Genomic DNA, 12,234 nt, shown 5'->3' with positions numbered 1-12,234 from the left:
TCAATAATCCTGACTCACCTTTGATGGCAGTTTGAAGAGAAATTATGTGGTTCTTCTCAAAATGTACATTTAGGACTTCGTTTCTTTTGCTTGACTTAAGCTTGGAAGTTGTTAGGAGTCATGACAAATGTTTTCATTGAGCTCCCTTTTGGTGTGGCACATTTCAAGTTAAAAGATTAAATGCAACATTGGTGACATTTTCAGAAAAGATATGTTTATGCTCCTTTATGATTGAGTGCTTGATACCTCTTCTTTTTAAATTTCTTTAATCAAGACTGAGTTATCAGATTTTTTATATATCAGTTTTTGTCGTCCTTACTTGGACAAGTTTGGTAAAATTCAGTTCAAGATTGGGAATAATCGAGAGGAAAAAATCAACCTTAAAGATTTACTTCAGCTCTTTAGACCATGTCTATAACTCATTATACTCTTGGGTCCATCCTGATTGAATCTGTCCCTCTAACTTGCACATTGAAACTTCTTTCCATTGGTTAGTACTAATCTTCTATGTTATTCCAATTAGCAATAGAATCTAAAAATATCTCAATGTTCTGTGCTACTAAAGAAATGATTACTTCTGAATTGAAACATTGGCAAAGCGATCCCTAATCCAAGGTTGTTTTATATGGACAAATTTAGATTTAGGATATGGTCTTCTAGTTCCAGCTGGGAGAACCACCTTGGGGTATGGCAGGTTGCATATTGTAATTTGTGGCAAGGCAAATAGAAAGGAGGTGTTGTTTATTTATATTAATTAGAGATGACTGATATTAGCATATCATGAATGAAGCATAACTTTCTCTCATGGAGAATATAGCTTCCATATTAGACATAGAGGATAACTTCTCTATGAGGGGTTCAAGTTTTGAAATCCATTGTGCAGAAGGTCTATTTGAGGCTTGTCTTGCCTCATGCCTCAAGGCATGGCTCTCCAAAAATGCCTTGAAGCTTATGCATGTGATTTTATAATGCATGGTGTATCAAATTAAGTAGGTCATGTAAGGCGTAGACTTTGCACTTTAATGCCCTGTATAAGGTATACATGCTTGGCTGTGATTACTTTCACAACTACTAGAAGAAAAGATATGGGTCTTATTTATATTGTTGCATGACATGTCTCAACTCAAAGTTCAGATTTAAAGTATGCAAGATGTGCTGACATATAAAAACAAGTAAAGCTTATGCACTTCTGGAATTTACAATGCGGTTCTTTTCAAACTCTGCTGTTGAAGTCAACACAGTACTCACATCTATTATCTCCTTGTTTTTACATTATTTTTCTGACGGGTCAAAACATCACAAGAAAAACATGAGGCATATGCCTTACACCTTGAGGCTTATACTTGCCTCACTGAGGTGTTGAGTGTTTTGCTTTTCTTACAGATCAAAACATTATAAGAAAAACATGAGGCATATGCCTTACACCTTGAAGCTTATGCTTGCCTCACTGAGGTGTTGAATGTTTTGCCTTACATGTCCATTTGATCATTGGCAAATTATTTTCTGTCCAAATTTTGATTGAAAAATTTGAGGAGTCGGATTTTCTTGGAGAGGGAGGAAACATTTATAATATTTATAATGTATCAAGTTGTTTCTTGAAGTTGCCATTTTCCTGGACCATGCTGTCATAATGTTGCCATCATTTTCCATTTCTCAGGTATCATATTCTGTTATAATCTTTATAAGCTTTGTGAAGTTTTTGTAAATGATTCTAGTTGTTAGAGGAAGAAAAGAGACTGTCGTTTTAATACTATGTCATGCTAATTCTATAACATGTCATCGTTGATTGCGAAGAAATTAAGAAACACCGAGCAGAAGTAGTAGGTGGGGAGAACATGTATATTCTACCATAAGAAAATAATTCACCATTTTGGCTCTGGCCCAGGCCAATTCTTTTACCTCAAAATAAGTCATCCTTGCTTCTAATTCTACACCTGTTTGTCTACAAAATTTTTGTTGAATAACCCAAATGGAAGTGCTTCTTTTGTTAAATTCCATTACGCATATTTTAGACTTTACCCAACTGTTAAGAAACACTCGACAAATCTAGTGTTACAAAAGCCGTACTAGAGTAAGCATATAATACAAACTAGACTTCTAAAAGTAATAGATAATAATTCTAAATATTTGTACTGTGTTCTGATTTGTAATGATCATGCATAAGGTCTGTAGTCTGTACAGTCTGTCCTAAATTCAAAGTGAGGAACTGGTTGAGTTTCTTTTGCCACATATCAATCATTTTTTTTATGTGAATGGTTTCCAATAATCTATTTTTTTGTCCATTTTCTTTTCCTAATCTTTCTTCTCTTTAATTTCTTTTTTTCCATAAATGACCAAAAGTGGCAAGTTAAAGTTTGCTGGTCCTAATCTTATTTGCACTCTGTGTTCTGATTTGTAATGATCATGCATAAGGTCTGTAGTCTGTACAGTCTGTCCTAAATTCAAGGTGAGGACCTGGTTGAGTTTCTTTTGCCGCATATCAATCATTTTTTTTTTTTGACGTGAAATGCTTTTGGTTTCCAAGAATCTCTTTTTTTGTCCATTTATTCTTCCTAATCTTTCTTTTTTTTGATTTCTTTTTTTCCATAAATGACCAAAAGCGGCAAGTTAAAGTTTGCTGCTTATATCTCTATTGTGTCATTTCTTTTTGCTATCTTGTTGCGATTCTTCCTTCTGGTCTACGTTCTTCTGTTATGTGCCACCTTAATTATTCATTTATAATTGAATCTATACTGGCTGATCTGGCAATAGAAATGCTCTTTTCACTGTCTCCTTTAGTTATTTGCTCTCTCTTTTTATGATCTTGGAAATGCTCCAGTTTTTATACCCCTCCAATTGGAGGAGGTCCCATGTCCAAACCTGGGTGGTGCATCCCCAAGTATTTGAATGTGGGTAATTTATACCATTTTGGTCTTCCCTCCCACTCTCTCAAAACATATGCACAATGAAAAAATCTATTATTTATCTTTGTAATACCATTTTTATTTCTGTTTAATGTAATTTGCTCATCTGATATGGCCTTTTGCAGGGACGTGTTGTTGAGATATATGGTCCAGAGGCTTCTGGGAAAACAACTCTTGCACTTCATGTCATTGCTGAAGCACAAAAGACTGGAGGTAATGTTGAGGATTTGGTTTCTCTCTCAAATTGGCTGCGATTCTCTCCCATCTTCTGCAGTAATTCACAAACAGGCTAACTTAGACAATCAAATATTGGTTTCTAGAAGATAACCTGCCAGGGTCTAAGTCCTTAATTACCATGTAGATTTACGATGAAAATGAACCTCTATATTTGGAGCGAAAGTGGAGAAAGGTTCTAATTGAAGGAGAACCTTGCATATTGTGTATGAGAAGTGAATATGAATGCTAATCTCTCCATTCTGTAAAAAAATATTAGTTGTGATGAAGGGGATCGGTTTGTTATTTAGAGTTTGTTGACAAGATTCTCACTTGCTGTAATGGATGACTTTTGTTGTAGTTGTTTTCTTTGTCGAAGAAGTTTAATAGACCTATAGATGCACAAGACATGTCTCAGTACATTTATATAGAGGGTATGCAAAATGACCATATGGATGGATTATGAATATCTCTCTTTTTGGATACTCTAATTGTTTTGATGTGGGAAAACCAACTAAAGCATTTTAACAAGATGTTCTTGGCTTTTTAGATATTTCAGATTTAAAAAGATTTAATGGTATGTACTTTCTGCATGTATTAACTTTGTTCTTTCTTTCATCTTCTTTTTCTAGGTTATTGTGCTTTTGTAGATGCTGAGCATGCTCTAGATCCAGCATTGGCGGAGTCTATTGGTGTAAAAATTGATAATTTACTTCTTTCACAGCCAGATTGTGGTGAACAGGCACTTAGTCTCATAGACACCCTAATTCGGAGTGGTTCTATTGATGTTGTGGTTTTAGATAGTGTAAGTTGAGAGGTTTCTGGTTATTTACTTAAAGTCTTCACAATCCAGTTTTGCCTCCATGTACAATTTCTTTTTTTTTCTTTCTTAAATTAAATTCACTGGATATAGAGGGTAAGCCTTCATGCAACGGTAAGGTTATTCCATTGTGACTTGGAGATCACAGGTTCGAAACACGGAAACAGTCTTTCTACACATGGGGTATGGTTGTGCACAGCTGACCCTTTCTAGACCCGTAGTGGTGGGGGTCTCATGCACTGGACTGTCCTTTTTCTGCTAAATTTATAGGATATGGCTTCTTGTTTTGTTGTATCAATTAAATTTGTTTTGAAAGTGTAATTTGCTTTATATCCTGGTTTTTATAATATGGATTCACTGGATCTACAATCTTGTTAATTATTATTTACCTAGGCATGGAATTTTACGAACAAGTGATAACCCAAAAAATTCACTTGCTTTTCTGATTAACTCAAAGATAACATGCTGCCCTTTATTTCTAGTTTGAGCATGAAATGACATCTTCCTCGGATAACACATTATGAACTAACTTATGTTATCTTATATCCCTTTCTGCTGCTATGTGTTGGTATGCCGAAGATGTCTAGGATTCTAACTGGATTAGTTATGACCTGCCCATAGTTGAGATTCTGGAACCTGAGGAACAGTTTGACCTGTCCAAATTCTTTTGCTGGTAAAAGGAGAGAACTGGAAATGCATCATATTTCATCTGGAACCTGAGGAACAGTTTCACCTGCCTAAATTCTTTAGCTGGTAAAAGGACAGAACTGGAAATGCATCATATTTCATCGATATTCATGATGCAATAATAACAAAAAAATAGTATTAAATATTGCAATAAAATGATACAACAATTTATGACATGTCTAGGACATGTGGTAAGGGACTGGAGCTGGTATATGAAATCCTCGAAGTTGAAACCTTTGCCTTCAGAAAAAAATCCAAATTATCTTGCAGTGGTGCATGTAACATCAGCTTTATTGAATTTGGACTAGGCAAAGAAGGTCCAGTTGAGCTTGAACACCTGTTAGGTCTCATAAATAGGAATGAATCTTATAGACACCTGTTCATTTGGCTGATTCCTGCTTGCTTCATTCACATTGTAGCACGGAGGAATTGCCTGAACTGTTTCAGTTTGTTTTAAGGCTAAGAAAGTAGCAGTAATAATTTACTTTAATATTAGCCATAATGATTGACAATTTGGTTTCTCATGATATGCATTTTTAGAAAGCCTTGGTAAGGGATTATTATTCTTCGAGATTGAATGATAACATTGAAGTTTATTTGTTCCTGAGGATAGAAAACCACTTTAGTATCATTTGACATCTGAAAGAGATGCGTTTATTTGAAACACCTATTGCATGTCAAACTACAATATCATGATTTAGGGATATTGTATGATGTACAATGTGAAACTTCTTAGTTGGTTATGAGCCTTACGAGTTTGGCACCTGGCTTCATTGGTGGAACCACTTGAAAAATATAATTCAAATTATACATTTGCTGATTTTGTAACATTAGTTTGTGAACTTCAAAGTAAAATTGCTGTTTCTAGCGTGGTCTAGCTGTCTAAATAATGGTAAGAAGTATTAGTTTGTCTCCTAGCCATTTAATCTAACTTGTACTAGTGGTGCATTTGTTCGCTGATTTGAAGTTTTTCCGTAGTATAGTGTAGTTTTATTTTCCTGTCAGGTATAGCTTGGGCATTGCTGCGCAACAATGTATCATGCATTAAGGTGCCACATGCCAACAATTTTTAAAACTTCTGTAGATGATATGGGATACAGTATCGGATACAAAGCAAATGATACACTGAACATTATGTTAATATGACACTGCATAAAATGAATCATCTAAGTTAAAAGAGCATATTGATTTTCAAGTCTTGACAGGATTTATTGAATACCTCCATCCAATCACTGAATCACATCTATGTATTGATCTGATTTCTTGTTGGTACATGTAAATGGTATAAATAATAAAACAGTTTGGTGGATGCGACTATTAGTTTTTTGATGTAATTTTGCTTATTTGGACAATTTTTATGTTCATCAAAAATTTTTCCTGTGGAACGCAGGTAGCTGCCCTTGTTCCCAAAAGTGAGCTTGATGGTGAGATGGGAGATGCCCACATGGCTCTTCAAGCAAGGCTTATGAGTCAGGCTCTTCGCAAGTTGAGCCATTCTCTCTCTCTGTCTCAGACTATATTGGTCTTTATTAATCAGGTGATTATCTTCTGTGTCTCTTTTATGAAATTGTTAAAGGGCTGTGTAGACATAAACAAACCGCAAAACTTTATCTGATTTATTTTGGAGTGCTGTGGTATATTTGCATTTCACAGGTTCTTTTCATTAAACTTGTGTCTTATATTATTGAAACTTTATAGAACATGATTAGCTGGCCAAAAGTTCTGCATTTCTCCAATGTGGCCTCCGATCTTAACCACAAGTTCTCAGGCCATGAACCCTGATTTTTCAATTGTTTTTGTGACAGCTGAATGTCGTGTTAGCACTTACAAGATTAATCTTCATAAAAATGTCTAAATCTGAAATAACTTCGTGCATATATAAAGAAATCTTTTGGGCATTCGCTTAAATTTTTTCAGAATATGTTGCAGTTGTTGCTCTAGGATGAAACCCAGGATTCAAATATTACCTGTGCTGGGACTGCACTTTTCAGAAGCATTAGTCTTTTAGGCAATGGCTGCAATTGTTTCCTAATTCAATAGCGATCACATTGTCACCGTCAAGGAATTAGACTGCATTATATGTTGCCCATTTACACTTCATTGTTGCCATTCTGCCATGCGATGCCATGTCATTTCTGCGAACTACTATGATTTATAGTTTCTTGAAGAGCTGTTCATAATATTTCTCAGTCGTTGCATATTATGGTAGATCTCCATTTAAGCTACATCTGACCTTGTCAATTGCAAATTAGTTCCAATGTAGCTGTGGATCTCCCCACTTTAACACTTAAATAGGACACTCATTTTGCTTCAAATAAATGACAATGGAATTGAAACAGTGGAAAGCTGTTGCAAAGTGAGGATAGGTCTTAACTTATAACGAAAAATTGAAAATTTCCTTCAACATTTTGAGAGTTACTGTTACATATTTGCTGGCGCATGGTACATGTGGCGTTAGTTTCATTTGGCTTTGTTAATCTAAACTGCATCCAGGATTTCTTCCACCTTTAGCATTTTTAGTGAGTTACTGTTACATATTTGCCCACCTATGGCACATTCTTGACATTTGGCATTGGTTTCATTTGGATTTTATATTCTAAACTGCATCTAAGATTTCTTCCATTTAGAAGGCTGAGTATTCTTCTATGTGTAGGTGCGATCAAAGCTAAGCACGTTTGGAGGATTTGGGGGACCAACTGAAGTTACGTCTGGAGGCAATGCCTTGAAATTTTATGCATCAGTTCGCCTGAATATTAAAAGAATTGGCTTGGTTAAGAAGGGTGAGGAGGTAAATGACTACTTTGTCAATAGTTATTGCTATTAATATGATAAAAGGGGTATTAGTTGGTCTATCTGTTGTGCTGTATAATTGACTATTGTGAGAATGACAACTTGGAACACAGAGAGCAGTGTATAATACCCATCTACTGCCATATGGATTTCAGTTGGTGAATCTAGGAGAGGACTTTATCTTCTGAAATTGGACACAAAAATGAGTTCTCAATACAATAATGGGAGCACCACCTTTCTGAATCAAACTTGGAACCTCACCCCAGTGTAGGGCTGTTAACGAGCCGAGCCGAGCCCGAGCCTGGGAGAGCTCGGCTCGGCTCGTTTCACAGAAGCTCGGGCTCGGTAATGAGCTCTGTATTAGGCTCGAGCTCGGGCTTGCTTGGCAAAGCAAAGGCTCAGGCTTGAGCTTGTAAAGCTTGTTTCAATTACGAGCTTCAGAACGAGCCCGAGCTCGAGCCCGATTACGAGCCCTCGGGCTTGCTTGGCAAAGCAAAGGCTCAGGCTTGAGCTTGTAAAGCTTGTTTCAATTACGAGCTCCAGAACGAGCCCGAGCTCGAGCTCGGGCTCGGGCTCGAGCTCGGGCCCGGGCTCGATAACAGGCTATTTTTCTCTATGTGGTCAGATTTTTATGAATTATGGTGCTGAAATAAGATCTTTCAGCGAGAGACTAGAGTTCGTTTGGGCTCGTGAGCTGCTCGGGCTTGGGTGTAAACGAGCCTCATATTGGGCTCGGGCTTGGGCTCGTTTGACTAACGAGCCGAGCCCGAGCAGCTCGGCTCATTAACAACCCTACCCCAGTGTGCCAATCAGCTGACAGAAGTCAAGCTGGCCTTGGATTTATTTGCTAATTCATGAGTAAAAGGTTAAATAGACATTGGAACATTTAGATTGATGTAGAAATGCAAAACATCTCTTATTTCCTCTATTAACAAAAGTAGTCCTGTTTATGCATTCATGATAGCATCTCTGGTGCGCATGAAGACATAACACTTTACATGTGCTGTACCATGCAATCTCTTCCTTTAATGAGATGTAACAAGTTTGATTTTGAAGTCTTGAATTATGCTGCCTTCATGTGAAATTTTCTTTACCATGCGATGCTTTGAATATCACCACATATTGGTTTCAAAATTTGTTCTCCAAATGCTTCTTTTCAGTATGCTGTATTATCCATATGTTGCCTAAATTTAACTTAATTTGCTTGTTAGTGCTGTGAAAGTTATGACATGAATTGGTCTTTTGGCAGACTGTAGGAAGCCAAGTTCTAGTGAAGATTGTGAAGAACAAACATGCTCCGCCATTCAAGACTGCCCAGTTTGAGCTTGAATTTGGAAAGGGGATAAGCCGTGACTCAGAGATAATAGAATTAGGCTGCAAACACAAGTTCATTACGAAAGGAGGTGGTGCTTACTACAGTTTTAATGGCCATAGCTTCTGTGGAAAAGATGCCATTAAACACTATTTTGCAGAGAATGAAGGTGTCCGAGAAGAGCTGATGATGAAGCTCAAAGAGAAATTATTGCATGCTACAGAAAAGAAACATGAACGAGAAAGTGAAGTTCCAGATGGAGATCCGGCAGAAGAGATTGTAACATCTGATACGACTGATGAGGAAGTTGTCACTGCAGTTGAGGCATGATGCATCATCTGCTCAGAAGACCAGATACCTTTGTCCAAGAGGCCATTCTAAAGTCAGATGGAATATGGTTTTTGGGAATCAAAATGCCAAATGTTGTCTGCTTGGGCAGAGATCTTGGCCAGAGGTGATGAGCCACTTCCATCCAACTGGCAATTTGCAGTGGTGGCAGATATTAAACCAGTGGTTCTCAGTTTTGCAAATCATCTTGGTGCATGTGTTGTTGTATTAATAATCATTGGCATACAAAGATGGTGAATTCAATGGGCTTATTTCCAATTACTTTTAGGAGATGAAAGGCCCTCACATTGTTGTATAGCAAGTATTTCAAAGTCTGGGTGTGGGATGCAGCCATATTAACAATATAATTTGTTTGTAATTATATGGCTGCTTATTTCCTGGATGAGTGTAATGACACTTCAGCTTTCTAGCCAATTGCTAACAGAGTAAACAGATTGGGCATGCTTATAATTTTGTTTGACAGAGATTTCAAACTAGCTATAAGTAGTTAGGAAACATGAAGGACACCAGCTATCCGTTGGCTTTTTTCCGGCTGTTTTTTGGGTCGTCAAAGTGTTTCTGTTATTGTTCAGTTTCTTAGGGGTTTGTCTTCATGTTTGCTAAGCTATGATGTCTATGGTCATTCGTTTTTGATTAGCCTTAAAGATTGCCACTCTCTGTGTTACATTTGTTGATAAAAAGTTTCATGTGATACGCAGATGATTGAGTTGGACCTCCAAATGACAAGAATCAGCTTGTGCATGGTGACCTTTTTGAATTTAAGACTGATCTTAAATTCAAATAACCTATTGTTTTGTTTGCCGGCCTTTTTGATTTGTATAATTCAAGATATGGCAGCATATAGTCGAATGCATCTTTTTTCCTTGTTGGATAAATTGGATATGTCTGCATTTCATGGTTACATTGCACCGTGTAGAACTGCTATAACAATGATTAATATTGGGTTAGACAAGGGTGTCTTTATGGTTACATTTTGCTATTGGGTTGCTTTGGTTAATAAATATAGCTGGGATAAAGCATAGGGTAAGAGTTCTACAGAGTAAAAACAGGACGTGGAAAAGTGACACGTTCCGTAAACTGCTGCAATCAATTAAAAACTCTATCTACAGGTTTCATCTGTGAAGTAGAGCTACTGTTGGGCTTGAGTTTCTAATTCAACTCCTGTAAGTGGCTGGAAATGAAATGCAGAAGCATGAATAATTTTGTTTTTGGTGATCCCTGGGAAGACAGCCGGCTCCGTCAATGTAGGTAGGGCTGTTAACGAGCCGAGCCGAGCCCGAGCCTGGGAAAGCTCGGCTCGGCTCGTTTCACAGTAGCTCGGGCTCGGGCTCGGGCTCGGTAACGAGCTCTGTATTGGGCTCGGGCTCGGGCTCGCTTGGTAAAGCAAAGGCTCGGGCTCGAGCTCGTAAAGCTCGTTTCAATTACGAGCTCCTGAACGAGCCCGAGCTCGGGCTCGGGCTCGGGCTCGGTACGAGCTCGGTGGTCTGTTTCTTGTTTCCTTGAAACAGGCATTCACCATCTGTCACAGAAAATTGAATGACCTTCAGAAGGTTTTTGAGGGAAGTAGGTGATTTCCATCCTGAGAACCTGAGAAGAGTTGCATAGAACTATTAGATCACTGTATGTGCATTTCTAGTTCATTCAAGTTCATTATACAGCTTTACTTGCCTCAAATGGCATTGATTCGGAATATTTGATGTGCAAATATTTGCAAATGAACTCATTAACCTCTCATAGTTCTCAGCTGACAGGCATATATTTTGTCATTCAGATCATATGATAGTTGAATTTTATTTCTTGGTTTTATCTTCTTGATCACTGAAATTTGCATTTGTTGCTTGTTTAACAGAAACCTCACAACTTGAAATTGGAAACATAAGTACATTAACTTATTCTGTTGTTACAGATGACAGTACATTATGAATACTAATATTGACTCGACCAGTTTCAGAATGAAGAAAAGAGGAGCCTCATGATGCTCCTTGCTCACACTAGTAGGCATTGTTGAGGTAGAAATACAAGCCAGCTAGCCCTGCAACTCCAAGCACTATGGCAACAGGTAACGCTTTCCTGAAAGCACAAGAGTTTCAAGAAAGTGCCAGCAAAACTTCTCTGCGACGGTCCTAAACAGCTCCAGATCTCCAATTCGCACAGCCTAAGATCAGAATATTAAATTATTAGAACAATAATAATATAAACTAGGACAAATGTTGTGCTATTTGAGTGACAATGACAATCTCACATTTGTAAGCTCAAAATAGGGTGTCGCCGGAAGGGGGTCGTCGCCGGAAGGGCTGGGAGGGCTGGGAGTCGAGTGGGAGACAGGGAGAGGCCGAAATCGGGGGAGGGCTGGGACTTGGGAGAGGCGGCCGAGACTCGAGAGGGAGACGGTCACAGGAGGAGTCGAGGAGACCTGGAGACTAGGGCATGCCATGCATGAGCTGATGAGTGATGAGTGGTGGTGATCACGATCTGGGTCGGTGGACGGTGGGGGCTGGTCCGGCTGGAGAGTGGGCTGGCCGGGTGGGCCCATGGCCATGGGAGACCAATCAATCAGCATTCAGCAAATAGCCAAAGGCCCAAGCTCGTTTGGGCTCGTGAGCTGCTCGGGCTCGAGCTCGGATGTAAACGAGCCTCATATTAGGCTCGGGCTCGGGCTCGTTTGACTAACGAGCCGAGCCCGAGCCGGGCTTTTACCGAGCCGAGCCCGAGCCGAGCCCGAGCAGCTCGGCTCGTTAACAGCCCTAAATGTAGGCCTGTAAGTTCAAAATTAAGCATGATAGAGTTTAGGGATTTCTGCACCAAAGCAGAAGAAAAGGGTGGAGGTTGGAAGCATCAACCATGGACGCTTGGAACCCAAGAACCTCAATCTTAGAAGGAGAAACAGCCTCTGGAACTGTCAAAATCGTCCAAAATCCAACACCAAGCAGTGGACAAATGATTTTCCGTTCAGTTAGCAACCCAAAAATAAAATAAATAGGATATATATATACATACATACATACATATACACATACGGTCAAAATAAAAAAATCAATTGAATTGCACTGCACGATCCGTCAAAACATTGAACCAAAATAAACTTAAAAAAAGATTTATTTTTGTTGATCAATTAAAAACACCAAAACAAAATACCAAAATGGACAGATCGGATTAAACAA

At 38.4% G+C, this 12,234-nt stretch overlaps 1 protein-coding gene and 1 long non-coding RNA gene across 2 annotated transcripts in view; one reads left to right on the top strand and one right to left on the bottom strand.

The window, feature by feature from the left end:
* LOC103723937 (DNA repair protein recA homolog 3, mitochondrial) overlaps positions 1–9,534 on the top strand; it is a 51,558-nt gene extending 42,024 nt beyond the window's left edge. Inside the window, exons 4-8 of the mRNA XM_039114819.1 lie at positions 3,029–3,116; positions 3,749–3,921; positions 6,014–6,160; positions 7,277–7,411; positions 8,663–9,534. Of these exons, the coding sequence (XP_038970747.1) occupies positions 3,029–3,116; positions 3,749–3,921; positions 6,014–6,160; positions 7,277–7,411; positions 8,663–9,055 (936 nt within the window). The 3' untranslated portion in view covers positions 9,056–9,534. The remainder of the gene's footprint in view (positions 1–3,028; positions 3,117–3,748; positions 3,922–6,013; positions 6,161–7,276; positions 7,412–8,662) is intronic.
* A 1,377-nt stretch (positions 9,535–10,911) lies between these two features.
* Positions 10,912–11,446, bottom strand: LOC120104313. The gene is made up of 2 exons (XR_005506763.1): positions 11,316–11,446; positions 10,912–11,228 (listed from the first exon to the last, which is right to left on the bottom strand). It is a non-coding gene; the product is annotated as an uncharacterized LOC120104313 (long non-coding RNA).
* Between the last annotated feature and the right edge of the window lie 788 nt (positions 11,447–12,234).

This window comes from Phoenix dactylifera, chromosome 17, assembly GCF_009389715.1.
Source record: "Phoenix dactylifera cultivar Barhee BC4 chromosome 17, palm_55x_up_171113_PBpolish2nd_filt_p, whole genome shotgun sequence".
Lineage (NCBI taxonomy): Eukaryota > Viridiplantae > Streptophyta > Magnoliopsida > Arecales > Arecaceae > Phoenix > Phoenix dactylifera.
The sequence above is the reverse complement of the archived record's forward strand: the minus strand, read 5'-3'. Positions and strand labels throughout refer to the sequence as shown.